This window comes from Lepisosteus platostomus, chromosome 16, assembly GCF_059453375.1.
Source record: "Lepisosteus platostomus isolate fLepPlt1 chromosome 16, fLepPlt1.hap1, whole genome shotgun sequence".
NCBI classification, from domain to species: Eukaryota; Metazoa; Chordata; class Actinopteri; order Semionotiformes; family Lepisosteidae; genus Lepisosteus; species Lepisosteus platostomus.
This window is the reverse complement of record NC_142626.1, coordinates 10,014,704-10,033,087: the sequence shown is the minus strand read 5'-3', so window position 1 is coordinate 10,033,087 and position 18,384 is coordinate 10,014,704. Positions and strand designations below refer to the sequence as shown.

The following is an 18,384-nucleotide window of genomic DNA, read 5'->3' as shown; positions in this document are numbered from 1 at the left end:
ATTAAAATGACTTAAATTCGATCATGTTGTGATATTTAGAAATATAAATTTGTTTGGTGCGAGTGAGGTTTTATTTAATCTCTGACCAAGGGAAACGTTTCATTTTTTCAAAGAAATGTTTGTTAAAAAAGAGTCATGGTTCCACAGTGGGATTCAATCACAGACCATGTGACATGGGAGTCAGGAACCTAACCCACAGCGCCACCGGCAAGGTCACATGCAGAGTGTTGAAAAAGCACTACAGAAACATTATCAACAGACAATGTACAGCATGTACTATTCTTGTGTTGCGGTACATTAATATAATTATATCGTTATTAATTTCTTTAGATACGCGATTCCATATTATATTCCCTTTTAATCAAATTCTAAAAGTATGCTTGTTGACTCCAGTATCTCGTTAGTTAAAGACTTCGATGCTTAAAATGTTTAGGGAGAAATGGAATACTGGTGTGTATTTTTTCTTTAAAGTACCGAGACCAGCCATATACTGTATGTTTATGTTCCAAAATTAATATCGTTTATGGCCTTCACACGCGTTACAGTATGCTCCTATTCTTTTCATGCTCAGCTACTAAGATTTCCCTTCAGTGGTAAAATTCCATATAAATATTCAATATTACAATGGGCAGATTAAAGACGTTTAATGTAAATCTTTCTACAACAGACCAATGGATCACGAGTGCCCCTGTCGGTCAACCAATCACGTACCGCGGTACCGCGCGTCATCGTGCGTCACAATGCACGACACCGTAGCCAATTACCTCCGGTACGTGTCTGTACCGTGCACTTTGAATGGCTGCATCTGTACAGTAATGTTTATGTTCCTAAATTAATATCGTTTATGACCTTCATATGCGTTATGCTCCTCTTCTTTTTATGCTCAGCTACTAAAATTTCCCTTTAGTGGTAAAATTCCATATAAATATTCAAAACTAAGGCGATTTAAATGTGCACAGTAAAGACATTAAATGATGAAATCTTATCACTACCAACCAATGCACCATGAGTGCCCGTCGGTCATTTTGGTCAGCCAATCACTTACCGCGGTGCCCTATGGTGCCCCGCGGTGGCTTGTGGGTAGATTACCGTACCGCGGGTTTGTACCACGCATTTTGAATGGCTGCATCTGTATATAAGTGTATATATATATATAAGCTATTATAATTAGTATTATATGTATTAGTATTGGGAAAATGGAAGTGGAATTACTGACATTGCTTAATGTATATGTCCCACCTGGTAGTGATTTTAATTTTTATAAAAAAAATGTTCGATTTGATGGCTAATGCACAAGGGATACTGATTTGTGAGGTGATTGGAATGTGCGTCTTAACCCAGGCTTGATTCTACAAATATATCTTCTCAGAGGGCTAATTCATTGCATAAAAAGATTAATTTACTAAAGGGGGAAATGGGAATAATAGATCTCTGGAGCGATGTCTATCCAAGTGGGCGTGATTACACTCACTATTCCTTCCCTCATTCATTATATACAAGGATTGATTATTTTTATATATACCAGAGAGATAGTCATAGGATTCAATGTTGCGATATTGGCAGAATTGATTTTTCAGACCATGCTCCTACTGTATGTCATTGTCCAACCGATTAAGTAACAATCGATACAAACAGGTAAATACTTATGCAAGTAACATATTTTGTTTTTTGATCATGTTTGCTGTTTTTAGAGACATAACTTCTTTCACCCATAAAACTGAAACAGGGTTTCTACGTACTGGTGCAGGTACTGGCTGTGCAGCTGATAGAGAGAGCCTCCTGGAACATCAGTCTGCGCTAGAGAGTCACAACAATCTGGACTCTGAGGGGAAAGTGATTTAAAATAAGTTATAAATGTTTATAGATTGTGAATCTATAGGGTATAAGCACTCAGAATAACCTGAGTGTGACAGTCAGGGTGAGTCACTGCTTAAGAGGAGCCAGCTGTCAGTTGTTATAGTGCTGATGCTGGACAGCTGAGCTCCTCCCTGTTTAAATATCTGGCCTCTTGTCAGCAGGGTGTGAAGCAGCCAGGAGAGGTAGATAAGGAGCATACCTGCACTCTGTAGAATAGCCCAGTATCTGAAAGAAAGACTGAGAGAAATACAAAGAGAGGGAGGGATTCTGTCCACTTGCACTCATTATTTTTAAACAGCTTGCAACACCTAGATAATACTGTACATTTTTCATTAACTCAAAGGTTGTAATTGCATATTCAGGCATAATATTTAGAAAGATAATATTCTTTTTCAGAAAAGAAGGTTTCCTCTTCATCTTCACATTCAGGCAGGAGCCCCAGTGTCCCCAGCAGTAAAATCAGTGACATCATTGTCCTGTGTGTCAGTGACTCTGAAAGGGCTGTGTTTTACCTAGAAGTTAACAGAGTCATGTTTCCCACAATTGTACTCATGTGTGTGGGGTCACCTGCTGAAAATCAGCACTGCACAGCCAAACAAAAATGTGAAAGTGAATGTACAGTACAAAAGACTGTTCAAAGATAATATGTAATTGGCATTAAAATGCATGTTTTTTTAAGTTTCCCCTGTATTTCATTAAATGGGGGTATTGGGAACCCAGCTTGTACCCCTTCGGATTGCAGTCGCTCTCCTAGTGACAGCAGCAGGAGCAGAGAAGAACTTTTCGAAGCTCAAGTTGATTAAAACATACCTGAGGTCTAATTTAATAAATCTTTCCACTCTGCTTAGCCTGACTGATCTCATCTGCCTTGGTATTGAGTGCACTTGTATTTTTCAAAATTTGTTACATAATTTTATATTTATTCCTGCAATTCCTTTCTACAAAGGTTTCAGTGCAGTACTCTGATTTGCTCAAATTTGGAAGTAACAGAGATCCTGTTTGTCATTATGTATTGTTGTTAATGCTCGTTTGTATTACTTTCAATGTTAGAATATGTTATCTTTGTAAAAGGTGTGCCTCATGTGTCCTGTGTATAAGTTCGTTATTATGTGTTACGTTCTGTTTTTTTTAACTCCCCTCCCATGCGGGAATCCATTTTTGGAAGTGGGCGTTGTCACACCCTGTACACCTAGAGGGTGCTGCTCTCCTGTCCTGTTCCTAGTTCCCTGTGATTATTCATGTCTTTCTGGTGTGTCTTGTTGTGTAGCCTATTTACTTCCTGCTTCTGTTCTGCTCCTCGCTCAGCATTGAGGTTCGGATGTCCTGAGACCCGCCTAGCACCAGGTCACTCCTGTCCTTGACCTGAGGGCATAGGTTTCTATACGGCATGTCCTGAACAGCTGAACCCGGGCTAACCCCCATCTCTCTGCTATGCATAGGGTCTTTTATGCTCTCCTGCCATTTCATGGTTCGTCCCTTCTGACATCCGTGACAGGTGTATGCCTAAATTAAGTCTCTCTCTCTGGATTGGTTGAAGAGAGTGGTCCAGTTTTAAATGCCGGTACAGGACTTCCTCAGATGAATTTGAAGTGAGGTGTAAGAAGAAGAACGGTGAAAATGAGAAAGGTGTCAGACTTGTTTTCTTAGCTGTGGTGTTGGGATTGTTGTGGCACCTGTGTTTTGTTTATTTTTTTCCGTTATAGCTTAGTTTAGTACAGAGTAAAAAGATAGCTTGGTAAAGACTTTTCTTTGGCTTTGCTTCTTTCTCAGATACATGGGTTGTGGAATAGTGAAGTTAGTTGATTTTTCCACCATCCTACACATAGGGGTGTATTTCTGTCTGTTAAACCTTGGCTCATATGTTAGTCCCCATTCGCCCCTAGACTGAGCCATATTGGCGACGTAACATATGTGTTCATCAAAGCTGTATGATTAAGGTTTTCTAGTATATAATTCATTTATCTTAAAGTGATATCTTATAATCTGTTATCAATGAAGGCCTGTTTCCTCTCTCATCATGCTGTCTGCAACAACACCTGTGGCTCCCGCCCATCACACTATTACACTTAAAAAGCTCTTGCAATCCCCACAAGAGGGTGCTCATTGCCAACATCAACAGTATCAATATCACTGAGCTGCTCTGTTTCTGTCTCTACCTGGCGTGAGTGGGTTCCAGCCTATCAGTCTTCTTCCTCTTCTCTCCAGCTCTATCAGGCTAATCTCCTTGTCTCCTATCTCCTCTCACACTGGGCATATTTTATCCTCATGTACTTTTCAAAACAACCCACTTTTCACACAACATTATAGGGCAGTTAATAAAAGCTTAACTGTGGCTATCTTTACCTGTACTCGCGAATGAAGAAATGGGACACTTTTACATCCCTGATTTCTTCTGAAAATTATTATATTATATTTGCAAAAGATCTATACATTTGTCAAATTACACTTTGCACAGTGACAATGTAATGAGAAATACATTGCAATGAAAAGCAATATAATTATTAATATTTCATCTGTATTGGTATAATATGGGAACATTTAGATGGTCAGATGAAGATCAAGACTGAGAAAGAATTAAACTGCAAGGAATCTGGGAATCAAACTTATTGAAGGACACTTGGATATCTTTGACTGATCGTGGATGTTTTTTCTGGTTTGAATCCCACCTGTGGAAAGACTCAGAGTGTGTCCTCTCTCTTTTTGCATCTTCTAAATGTTTTTTTGAAACATTAAAAAATAAATTAATTTCATCCCTTTTTTATATCACGGGCAACTTTATTTCTTCAGGAAATATTTTAATACAGAGACGACAGAAGGACAGTGCTGGAGATCTTGAGTGGGTCCTCCCTTGTCTTTAAAGTCTTTTGTACTGTACCACTGATGGTTTCTTTAACTTATAGCTCAAGGGCTGTTTGTTTTACTGCTGCTATCAAACATTCCTAATCAACAGCAGTGTATTCTTTATCTCAGATTTTACATTCCAGGTGTTTACAGCTGCCATTCAAGTGTTTGTACCATACACATCTGTCCCATGTCAATATGGTTGTGCATGTCCCAACATGTGTGGCACAGTTCCATTAAAAGAACTAACTAAAGTAAACCAGAAGCTTAATAATAATAATTGCTTACCTTTATAGCGCTTTTCTGGAAACTCCACTCAAAGCACTTAACATATAATGGGGACTCCCCTCCACCACCAGCAATGCGCAGTATCCACCTGGATGATGCGACAGCAGCCATAGTGTGCCAGAACGCTCACCACACATCGGCTATCAGTGGGGAGGAGAACAGAGTAATGAAGCCAATTCAAAGAAGGAGATTATTAGGAGGCCATGATTGGTAAGGACAAATGGGAAATTTGGCCAGGATGTTGGGGTTACACCACTACTCTTTTCGAGGAACGTCCTGGGATTTTTAATGACCACAAAGAGTCAGGACCTCAGTTTTACGTCTCATCCAAAATACAACACATTTTTACAGTATAATGTCCCCATCACTATACTGGTACATTAGGACCCACATAGTCCACATGGTGAGCACCCCTTGCTGGCTTCACTAACACCTCTTCCAGAAGGTCTCCCATCCAGCTATTGATCAGGCTCACACCTGCTGAGCTTCAGTGGGTTGCCAGTTGTGAGTTGCAGGGTAATATAGCTACTGTCCCAAATGTTTCTTACATTCTGGGTAAATTATTAAGATTGCCAAGTGTAGGATAAAAGACAGAAGACTAGCCAGTTAAAAAAGAGACCAGAACAGAAAGAGAGAAAAGAGTGGATAAGAGGGTACAGAACATAAATTGGTGGTCAGGTAAGAGGTCCTTGTCCAGGTAATCCATAAAGACCAGATTGGAGCTGAGTATTTGTACCTTGCTAAGAGCGAACTATGATTTCCTGAGTGAGGAATCCCTTGGTTAAAAACAGCCTTTCTTGATTAGTTGGTGCATTTTAGAATAGGAAAATAGGTTCCCATTCATTTTATGGCATCCAGACGTAGAGAGAGAAATTTAACCACAGGTTGTAATCTATTTGCTTTAGGCAGTTTTATCTTATTCTAGTAAGCTTAAACAGTAAGAAATGTCAGCAGGTTGTCTGCCCTGCAGGAGTGTCCCAACACTGAGCTCAGTAAATACTGACATTGAGCAAGACCATCTCCTGTTCTTCTGCTGAAGAATTTCCCAAAACATTCTTCAGGTTTTCTCAATTACCAGGTGGCCAAATCAGCTCATGGCCATAACACAGCCAAGTGACAGCAAGCCATATCTCTTTGACTGCAGAAGAAAAGAGGAAAACCAACACAAAACCCAAACAAGCTCCAACTGTTTTCACAGCTCAGATTTCATCTAACTGTCTGTGACATGATTTGTAAACAGGAAGGAGATTTGCATACCTGTGCCGGCTTACTGCTCCAAGCACTTTAAGACTCACAGTGTGGATCAGTCACTGATCAGCCCTTTCAGAGTCACTGACTCACACAGGACAATGATGCAACTGATTCTACTGCTGGGGACACTGGTGCTCTTTGCTCAAGGTGAGGATTAAAGTCTTTGTCTTACTATTGTCTTACTATTAACATGTATGTCCGCAGACTGTACATTACAAGACACTCGTTATCCATCTTGAGTTACACACGACTTTGCATACACTTTCCTGTCGGCTAGCTAGCTCATGAGGGTGCACACTCGGGGCTTGGCTAGCAGTTTCCTATTTTCATACACGCAATACATTATCTCCTCTTATTTCAAAATCCGTTTCTGTTACCTGAAGAGACACAAACACAAACTCCGTTTATCTTCATTTGTACTTATCTGTGTGAGAGCGCGCTCTGTCTGTTTGACTCTTCCGTCTTGCTATCCGAATTCCTGGTATGGTGGCCTCTTGGGTCCAAACTCAATACCCGTTTTCAGCTTGGCTTTATAATGTCAACGTGGAGTGGTGCATGCGCCCATCTTCCAGTAAAGAAAGTACCATTTTTACAGGAGGTTTAAAATAAGTGAAATATATTCAGGGTTGGTGTTTTTTTATACATTCTGTTTACACTATTCTTTAAAAGAAAGAGAGAATTCCCATGTTAGGGAAATTAGTTTATCTGGGGTGAAATGCAGCTCCATAATTTTCTAACAGTGGTACAGTCCAAGGGAGCAGGGCCATATGGTACCTATTTAGGAAGGGGGGATAGATCTAACGGGGTTTTAGTCTCGTTATCGCTACAGTGTGGAGCTGATAGAACCTAAGTGTGCTAGAACTCCTGACCTCTTTCTTAGAGAAAGGGTTTTTTTTTTTTGTTTTGCTATATATAAATAGTCTGTGGGGAGCATTGTCATAATATACCATCATCTTTGCACCTAAGCGCAATTGAGCCATCATTTACTTTTAAAAGGACTCACTTGGGCACCCCTCCTGCCCTCCCTGTGACAATGTATCATAAGTACAAAAGGTAAGTTTTAATTCCTTAGTGTAAATGTAGCACATGTGTTTACTGAGACAAGTTCATACACAAATGTTTACTGTATAACAAGCAAGTATTAACAATTCTTTTTGTTACCATCTCACTTTCAGAGTCCAGTGGACAGATTGTTCTGATTGTTCAGTCTCCAGCTCAGTCTGTTCTCCCAGGAAGCTCTGTCTCGATCAGCTGTACAACTAGTCAGTCTGTTAGCAGCTATCTCAACTGGTACCTGCAGAAACCTGGCCAGGCTCCACAGCTCCTGATATATTATACCTCCAACCATCAGTCTGGGATTCCTGACCGTTTCAGTGGCAGTGGGTCTGGGTCACAGTATAAACTAACCATCACAGGAGTCCAGGCTGAAGATGCAGGAGATTATTAATGTCAGCAGGGTGTAAGCTTCCCTTTCACACAGTGATACACGTCTGTACAAAAACCTCTCTCAGCTCTACAGGAGCTGCTCGGGCTTATCAACAGGAACTACAGAGGACTGAGAGCAGCTGCAGAGCTGCTTCTTCTGCATTGAACTGAGCTGGGTTTGTATATCATTTATGAAATGTATTCTTATATTAAATTTTAAAAGTAATCTGTAACAAAAGTACAGTTATTGTTCATAATGTTCTGATACAGAATATGAAAATATGTTACTTTCTTCTAAGAGTTGCATTACTTTACTGTTTTAAATTTACAATAAACAAAAACCTTAAACAAGTTAAACAATGAAAGTGATAGAAAGTGGACAAATCTCTAACTAGAGCTAAACATTAGATTTACTCCTCACCAAAATAATATTACAAATGGGGGGTTACAAAAAAGGGAATAGCAGACAATGACCAAGCAGATTATATATAGACAAATATACCCAAACAGTTTATATGATTAGAGGCACATGAGTTCTTTGTTTTCTGGGACAGCTATGGTTGAAAAAGAAATAATGAACACTCACTGGGTTAAACAATATTTATGTCATTTATGTCATTATGTCATTTATGGTTACAATATTTATGTAATTTACATATTTACAATAAAAACTTGTTCAAGTAGGGGCTGCGTCAGCATTCGTAGGCTACAAAGGAACAAGTAAGGATTTATTCCATGCTGAAAAGAGAAGAAGAGAAACAACGTTTTGGTTGTGGAGCCTTCCACAGACACCTGAAGAAGGCTCCACAAATGTTATGTTTCTTTTTTTGTCTTTTCAGCATGGAATAAACCCTTACTTGTTCGTTTACAATAAAAAGAATGTGGATTTTAAAATGGTTAAAACTGTTACATTTATTGTAACATGATGGATTTTGATATGCATATGTTAAAGATGGTGAACCCTAAATAAAGAAACTGCTTTTAAAATTAGCTCTGTAGCATTTAAGACTCCTTTTCCCCCACAGTAGGGTCTTTACAGATGCAGCCATTCAAAGTGAACGGTACAGACACGTACCGCAGGTAATTGGCTGCGGCGTCGCGCATCATGATGCAAGATGACGCGGGATACCGCGGTACGTAATTGGTTGACCGACAGGGGCACTCGTGGTCCGTTGGTCTGTCGTAGAAAGACTTACAGTAAACGTCTTTACTGTGCCTGTTGTAGATATTGAATGTTACCAATGAAGGGAAATCTTAGTAGCTGAGCATAAAAAGAATAGGAGCATACTGTAACGCGTGTGAAGGCCATAAACGATATTAATTTTGGAACATAAACATACAGTACTGTATATGGCTGGTCTTGGTACTTTAAAGTAAAAAATACACACCAGTATTCCATTTCTCCCTAAACATTTTAAATGTTCATTTTGTAACGCATAGGTGACTATTCATTGTTATGAAAAAGACTTAAATTCGATCATGTTGTGATATTTAGAAATATAAATTTGTTTGGTGTGAGTGAGGTTTTATTTAATCTCTGACCAAGGGAAACGTTTCATTTTTTCAAAGAAATGTTTATTAAAAAATAAAGTCATAGTTCCATGGGATTCAATCACAGACCATGTGACATGGGAGTCAGGAAACTAACACACAGCGCCACCAGATTTGATAACGCTATAAAAACGCTATAAAATAATGTGACTAGGCACAGAACAAGTTTACAACACAGTACAATAATAAATGCTGACCATGACTTTAGAAGCATAAATTACCTTACACTCAATTTAAACACAAGCTGTCTTTCTGTATGAACCTCTAAGCTGGTTCATACAGAAATGTAGAAATCCATTAGCCTGATTATGATTAAAAAACACATAATTAAACACGCGTTTGCGATTTAAATCAGAACACGATTTAAATCAATATAAATGTTTATATTGTAACGCATACTGTCCAGCCTCCATTTCTCTATAAAAATTTACTCTATTGCACACACACACACAATAGAAGCAGGAACCGTTGTCAGAAGGGAAGAAGGTGACTATTCGTTGTTATCAAAAATGACTTAAAATTTATCACGTTGTGATATTTTGAAATATAAAAGTCAATTGATTGTCCATAATATCGCTATTCTATTTTTTCGAAGAAATGTTTGTTAAAAGAAAAGTCCAGCACCAGCTGGATTTGAACACACAACCTGTGAGTTGTTAGTCAAGCACATAGACCAGTAGGCTACAGGGGAAGTTGCATGAACAGGGAGGCAAAACAGCCCTACACAGCCCTGTCGCAGTACACGAATATAATCATATCGTTATTAAATTCTTTAGATACGCGATTCCATATTATATTAGCAGAAAAGCTTAAAACTACCACTTTTTCACACGCTATTTCACATGCTAGTTAAATACTTCGATGCTTAAAATCGTTAGGGAGAAATGGAATACCGGTGTGTATTTTTCCTTTAAAGTACCTATTCCTGGAATCTGACTGGCTGACACCCTTCTGAAGTGGTTCCATAAAATCTGTCATACGGAAAAGAAAGCGTTGATACATACAAGTATCTTTTAATACAGTCTTTGCTGTGCTCTTGAGGATCCTTGTGATATTTTGAGCTCTATTTGAATGATAAGTGTCGCATTTTAAATCATTTTCGTAGTTAGAAATTATGAAACGCTCTGTTAAAAGCAAGGAAGTTTTTATGCCCGTTGAAGTAAAACAAAATGCCTGACAAAGTATGGCTTAGACAGATTCCAAGTGCTTGTACAAATGTGCTAAAGAAATTATACTTTGAGTATATAGCTTGTCCAAAGTCATCCATTATTAATACTATTAGTAATATCTTCGGTAAAGGCTTTGATCCATAAATATTTCTGATAAAGGTATGTTGTGTACTTTTGTCCAACTGAGCAATCTTGCTTTCATAAAATATACCAACATTTTAATGACTGATGATTAACATGCTGTAATACACAGTTTAAAATTAAAAGCTCAAATGCTGTACATGAGAGGTTAAGCTCCCCCTGGCGGTTTTACAAGGTGACGCCGGATAGTTTTCGGCAGAGCGTCAAATGACATGCGATTAACCACGTGACACTGCGTGTCACTGCGTGTCACCGCGTGATACCGCGACACGCCCACCGGGGTATGCCGCAAAATACCCCACCCATTTTGAATGGCTGCATCTGTATATCTCTCAGAACCACCAGTGCACCCACAGTCCAGCACCAGACTTTAGTCTTGCATAAATGCAATTTATTCTTTAGTGATTACGACATGTCTCACTGTGTACTCAAAAACATTGAACCCACGACACACAAAGTTTCTCCGAGGGACACACTCGATCACCAGAGGTTCAATAACCCATTTACTGTAGGTAGAAAAGAAAATGGTCCTTCAATATTATTTTCCCTATACAGTACATCAATTCACAAACAAGGAAACCATTTGTCCCCAATAGTTCCTGTTTGGAAGAAGAAGCAAGAACTCCCCACAGTCTAGTCTCCCCAGTCTCTGTACTGGAAATCCTCCCCCAGGCATTGCTCCACTCTGTCTGTGTCCTCAGTTCCGACTCTGCAGCCCCGTTCCTTTGTTCTGCCCCCAGGAAAACGAAGTTCTAGCACAGGGCCTCAGTTCTGGCACTAAGGTCTTTCCTCTCTCCTGTCTTACAGAAGACAGCTTCTCCTGCTCTGCCCATCATGCATAGAGGCCCGTGGGAGGAAGAGAGTCCTGTATCCATTCAAGTCAGAGTCTTTTGTTTCCTTTTCTGCTTCCCCTCTGCCTCAAGTGTGGTCCGGAGTGGATCAGCACCACCTCAACTTTCCCCATGTCAATTTCCAAGGTGTAATAATTGTAGGGACAAGGCCTATTATTTCACTTAGAATTAAGTGATATTAAGTATTTCTAAAAATCTTTGGGTGCCTGGACCAAACAGCCTGTTGCCTGTCACAGGAATGTAGTGAAAGAGGCCCTTCTCTGTGTTCAGCCACAGTATGACCTAGAGGTCTTTGCGTGAGAGCAAGTGTGGGAGACCATTTTATCTTTTGGATAAGGATCTCTCCCGGGACAATGCAGAACCATTATCAATTCTCCCTTAAGATGAATGTTGACTGCTAGCATCTGGATGTCTGGCAGAGGGACATAGGCACATCCAGAAATAATCAGAATCAGAATCACTTTTATTCGCCATTATGTGTCAGTTACAGGAATTTGCCTTGGCACATTTGGAACCTGCTCAACACAAAAATCATAGAGGTGCAAAAGGAGCATTAACATTACTAACATAATTACATTGGACAATATACAAAAGGTGGGAAGTCACAAAAACACAGTCATAATACGTGCTCATAGTTCAGTACAGATATGCAGAACATACAGTATAGACATTTCTAAGACACAAGAACATTCACATTTTACAGTACAGTGGAAATGTACAATCAACATTATAGTATATGCAGGACACATTGTAAGTTCAGAGCATATGCGAAAGTACAGTCTGAGGAGTTAGCTGCAACTATGTAAAGATGTTGGGAAAACGCACTGGTTCTTGTGCAAAATCTATCTACAAGATATACTGTATGAACCAAGTTGGCAATAATACTAACTCAATGTTTTTCAGCTGAAATGGGGAGTTGTAGGAGGAGGATGCTGGTTAAGCAGAAATATGGCATTGGGTAAGGAACTGTTCAAGTGTCTGTTGGTTTTGGTTTTTATTACTTTGAAGCATTTTCCGGAGGGAAGCTTTTGAAATAAGTGATGTCCCGGGTGGGAGGGATCTGCAGCAATCTTGGTGGCCGGATTTACTGCTCTAGATTTGTAAACCATGGCAAGGGATGAAAGATAAGGCGCTGCAATTGGTTTTTGGACTGTGCAGTAGCGGAGCCAAACCGGACAACAATAAAGGAAATGATCACACTTTCAAAAATTGCTCTGTAGAATATGAGAATAGATTGTGCAATGCCAAGCTTCTCGGGATGTCTCAAAAAGTACATGCTCTGCTGTGCTTTCTCTATAATGGAAAAATGTTTTCATCCCAGTGGAGAGTGTTAGAGATAACATGACCCAGGAATTTGCAGGATTCCACCACATTGACAGTAATGTCCTTAATTACCATGGGAGGAAGGTGCTGGAGGGTGCTTTCTGAAGTCAATTATCTACAGTTTTAGTGGTGTTGAGATCCAAGTTGTTAGTGATACACCACGTTGTGAGGTGATCCACTTCCTTTCTGTACCGGCTCTCATTGCCATTTGTGACGAGGCCTATAAGAGTGGTGTCATATGCAAACTTGATAAATTTAACTGAGGGGTCGCCAGAAGTGCAGTCATTGGTGTACAAGGAATAGAGTAGAGGAGAGAGCACATTTGTGCTGATAGTTCGACAGGTTGAAAGATAGGGACCCACTCGAACATACTGCTTATGGTTAGTCAGAAAGTCGAGAATCCATTTACAAATGGACTGGCTTACATTAATTTCTGAGAGTTTGCTAGGAATGATTGTGTTGAATGCTGAGCTAAAATCCACAAACAGGATTCTAGCGAACGTGCCTCTAAGGTCCAGATGTAGCAGGACAAAGTGTACGCCCATATACACAGCATCATCCACTGACCTATTAGCCCTAGATGCAAACTGCAGGGGATTAAGGTGAGTAGCAGTGACAGTCTTCAGGTTATTAAGAATCAAGTGTTTAAATGCATTAATTATCACTGATGTTAGTGCGATGGGTATGTAGTCATTGAGGCAGGTTATTTTGTCCTTTTTTGGAACAGGAACAATGATTGAAGATTTAAAGCAGTGCAATTTAAATTCACTGCTTTATCAGTGCCTGCTATGAATCCTTAAGGTGTCCATCCTGCAATGTTGTTATGAACAATATCAAGTGCATATCTGCTATCAGCATATACTGTATTGTGAAGTCTTTTAGATGACATCTACTGGTTTTACATCCATTCCCGGAGGACATTAATCTTGGGTTCCACTTTGGTGGCTGAATTAAACTATCCTGTTGCTGTTTACTGAGCACTATTCAAAAGTAGGTGATGTAACTGCTCAGTGTAAATGAAATAATTTTTGAGGGTCAGTAATGCCCAATGCTGGAGCAGCAGTTCATCAGATTTTGCTCTGTGCAAGATCTAAGGGGAACTGTCAGTGATTCTTTCAATCAACATTAACAACAAACTTCTATTAGTCTTTTTGTTACGGTCAAATTGTTTTTTTTTATTGTTGAAACATATCTACTTACATCCTGTATTTTCCTCAGCATATTTTATAAATTGGCAGCAATAGGTGTGAAACAAGCAGTTCTATTATCCAGATGCTTATAATCAATAGAGAATCTCCAGGAGCCATCTCAAGCTGGGACTTGATATACTGACAAATGTTTATTGGATATCACTGGAGATACCATACCCTTAGCACAGCTATTGGATTTCTTTGAAATCTGCTTCAGTTTCTTTCATTGTTTCATAAGGTTATGTGGTTGACCTTTATTTACAATTTCCACACATTCACCTCAATAATTTTTCAACATCACCTATACTTTAGTGTGGTTCTTAAAAATAATACCTATATCTTTTTTTTAGTTTCAATGTGATTCTAGCCTTGTTTGTTCCCATTTGACTAAAGTCATGTTGTATTCTGTATTATTTTAGTTCCTGTAAAAAAAATTAGAACTATGTTTTGTGTTAGTGGTAAGGTATGACCAATCCTTGGCAAATATTCCAGGTTATGGTGTTAGTGTTTAACCCTGTGTATTCCTTGTTGTGGATAAACAAGTGATAATTTGTAATAATTTAATCATTTGTGTACTGCCCATATCGATTACCAAAAAGGCCCCAGATCAGAGCAGTACAAGAAGTGATTTTGTGAAAAATAGCAGTAATTGGTTTGCGCCTAGCAGGGTTGTTAACAGAAGAAGTGGTCAACTTGAAAGAACAGGATGTAAACCACCCAAAACTGAATCAAACCCACCTCACCAGTTTGTACTGCAAGAGGCTATACTGTTTTAGAAATCTTTAGTAAGTTGTCTGTTCTGAGAGGCAGACTCCTCACTGTGGTGTTGCATATAATGGCTGAATCTGCACAAGGGCGACTCCTGCTCCTCTGTTGAACAACCATGGGAAGAAAAAAACAAACTTCACAAAAAACAAGATCATCTTTCTTTATAGCATAAATAAATGCGGATTGAAAGATGAAAACTATTTTTTCTCAATTGTGTGCACATCCAAAGATGACTGAAGTTTGCAGAGAAATGTGCTTATCTTATAAAGTTGACCATATGGGAGCAGTGATGTTTTTCACTCAATATGGGAATGAAATTTCTTTGCTTGTTTTCAGAAATTATGAAATCAATGTTAAAAGTCAAACCCCTGTATCTGAGATGATAATTTAAGAAAAGTACAACATTATTTGAAGTAGTAGTTCAGGTGGGTAGCTGCGTCAGCATGTGTAGACTGCAAAGGAATATAGGTTTATTCCATGCTGAAAAGATAAGAAAGAAAATACAGTGTTTCGGCTGTGGAGCCTTCTTCGGGTGTGAGAAAGACAGGGCAGTAAGCAAAGATAATGTAGTGGGAGAACAAGAGCTGGGAGAGAGGAGGAGAGAGGGGAGGAGCAGGGGACAGAAAGAGAGGCCAATCAGGAAGTATGAAGTCAGTATAGGTGAGGAGGGTGTGAAATGAAACCTACAATGAATAGAGAGAATTTAAAAGAAAAGTAGTCTGTCGTTGAGAGAAGGGGGAAGGTGTGATCCTAGCTGCAGGATAATTTTAGTTTCTGTAGTCTTTCTGATGTATGACTTAGGAATTATATTCATTATTGAAGTCTAGTTAAATGACTTTCAGGTGAATTTTCAGGTGACCCATCACTGGAGATGGTATTTTATATTAAGTATACTGTATATTGAAGATATAAATACAGTTTACTGATGTGTCTCAGTTTGAACAATGCCAGTCTATATTTGGAAAACTTGTCTATTTACTAGCTTTTTGATACAAATACATTTAAATTTTGCAATCGCTTTTCCTAGATGTAAAGAGAACCTCCACTGTAACTAGATTAGAGTTTGTTAAATAGTTTACTTTCCTTATATTTCAATTAATACTCAACCTGGCTCTTCAGGTAGTTCTGTTTTGCTGATGAGTTAAAGCATTTATGATGTATCTTACATTTTAAAAATACAGTCTAATAAAATAAAATGTAATGAGAGAGTAGTTGATATTTCACAAAGATGAAGAATTAAAAAAAAGAAAATTAAAGAAACAATGAGCATTCAGATATTTAAGAGTCTTTATTTTCTGAGTTACCTCTAGAAAAGACATTATAGACTGAAACACCATTTATTGTCACTTACTGAGCAAAATATAATTCCAGAAACCTTTCCACTAATTTAAGTCAAACAGGGGAAATAACACAGCATAGCTTCACTGCCTGACATTCACAATGTGATCTGTAGTAGATCTGTGACAATTCCAAAGCTATATTTTACTGCATATGTTTACTGGCACTGATCACTCTATCTGAAAAGACAAACAGAAACTTAAAAACTTTGGCTAAAACATATTCATCCTTGTTACATAACATTTGCCAAATTAACATGCATGTCTTTACACAGATATCAAATGATTATTTGCAGTCTGGTTTCATTATGTTGAAGTTTCTGCAGACGTACAGTATTACAGAGAATTAGTCACAGTCATTGTTTCTTGTCTTAACAGTTCTCTCAAGGTGAGTCTTTCCCCGCCAGCAGCCTGATGCTTTCCAAAGGGTTCCAGTTCATATTCAGCTGCAGCAAGCGTACTTTGAATGATGCTTTCTAATTTTTCTTTGGCAGCAAGGGGCGCACATGGCTGGCCACATCATTGAAGGAGATCTTGACATAATTGGGAACATTATCCCCAGGGAAGGAAACAAGCTGGGAGCCCTGGCGATTGACACCCTCGTACAGCACCCAGACACCACCTTTCACTTTGTGGGAAGAAGCTATGTCGCTGAAAGCGATTGCCTGAAGATTGGTTTCCTCTCGTAGGATCACTTCCCTTCCTTTGTAATTGATATGCTCAAACAGCTGGATTTCAGGGTTTTCCAGTTCATCTGTGATCATCCGTAGGGAAGAAAATTTTCCTTTGTCATCAAGGGTAGGGTACTCTCCTTCCTCAAACACCCGTTGCTTTCCACCAAAATTCTTTTCATAATATGCTACCCATGGCGCACCGATAACTTTCAAAGATGAGATGGCGTTGTCGAAGCCCCTTTCCTCTAGGTCATGGACATTGTTCTTGAATTCAGCTGTTCTGCCGGTGAACCCCTCGTTTGTAAAAACAATGATCTTGCTCATTTTGAATGATGGCTGGACGAGGTCAGAGGCTGGGAGAATGCAAGTGCTTCTTATGCAGCTTCTTGTGACTCTGCTGAGAACAGTGACTGTTACCTGGCGAGCAGAGCTGCCCTTTTATCCTAATCTCTTCCAAAGTGGGTGTTGACAAGGACAATGCGATGGGCGTGTCGCATCATTTCGCGTCATGTCGCGTCATACCGCATCATATTGTATGCAAATTAGATTATGTTAATAGTATCAGGAATCACCTTGTAAAACCACTAGGTGGAGCTAATAAAGCTTAACCTCTCATGTACAGCATTTGAGCTGTTGCCAGACAACACCTGGTTTTGAATCCCGATCACTGCTGAGGGATAATCTTAAGAAATTAAGTTGTATACTCTTTAGACTTTTAAATTTAAACTGTGTATTACAGCATGTTAATCATTATACATTAAAACGTTGGTATATTTTATGAAAGCAAGATTGCTCAGTTGGACAAAAGTACACAACCAACCACCTTTATCACAAATATTTTAATTGTGCAGAAATATTTTATGCATCAAAGTCTTTACCAAAGATATTTCTAATAGTATTAATAATGAATGACCTTGGACAAGCTGTAAACTCAAAGTATTACCCTGGTCCACATTCTTTGTAACCGTCTTTGTAAACCAAAATACTGACAAAAAGTAACACCACAGCATTTTGTTGATCCGATCACACATTCGTTTCCAATCATACAAAGTAAGTCTTGCCTTTCACACGCTCATAAAAGATATTAATTTAGGAACATAAGCATATTACTGTATGTAAACTGTACTGTATATTGCTGGTTTTGGTAGTTAAAGAAAAAATACACACCAGTATTCCATTTCTCCCTAAGCATTTTAAGCATCAAAGTCTAATATGTGGTTATTTCGGAAACGTTTTTACGTGCTCCTTCTGACCGTATTACTGTACGTTTATATACTTTGAGTGAAAAGTGATCGTTTTTCTGCGAATTCGCTCGTTATCGGAGTAGACAAGAGCATTCTTTTAGAATTGGATTAATAGGGAATATAATATGGATTTAATATGGATTAAACAATATAATTATATGTACTTTGTACTGTTGCACAAACAGTAGTATAAGACTTTCCATTGATATGTGTACTTCTGTTTCACTGTTTAGCATGTGTCTGTGGCATGATGGCTTAAGTGACTGACTTATAAGGCTAAGGTCGGGTGTTTGTATCTGGCTATCATCAAGAGTTTTCTTTTAACAAATAAACATTTCTTTGAAAAACTAAAATAGCAAATATTATGGACACTACTGTATATTGACATTTTATATATTTCTAAATATCACAACATGTTCAAAGCTAAGTCATTTATTTATAACAACGAATAATTTCAAACTGCTACTGATATTA

General features: G+C 38.7%; 1 protein-coding gene across 1 annotated transcript; it reads right to left on the bottom strand.

The window, feature by feature from the left end:
- Nucleotides 1–16,468: 16,468 nt before the first annotated feature.
- On the bottom strand, nucleotides 16,469–16,990 carry LOC148646846 (epidermal differentiation-specific protein-like). Its single transcript, XM_088609468.1, has one exon. The coding sequence runs from the start codon at nucleotides 16,988–16,990 to the stop codon at nucleotides 16,469–16,471; it is 522 nt and encodes a 173-aa protein (XP_088465594.1).
- Nucleotides 16,991–18,384: the final 1,394 nt, after the last annotated feature.

Bases quoted from the DNA above. Each gene is read 5' to 3' on its own strand.
- LOC148646846 (XM_088609468.1), bottom strand. From the start codon at position 16,990: ATGAGCAAGATCATTGTTTTTACAAACGAGGGGTTCACCGGCAGAACA.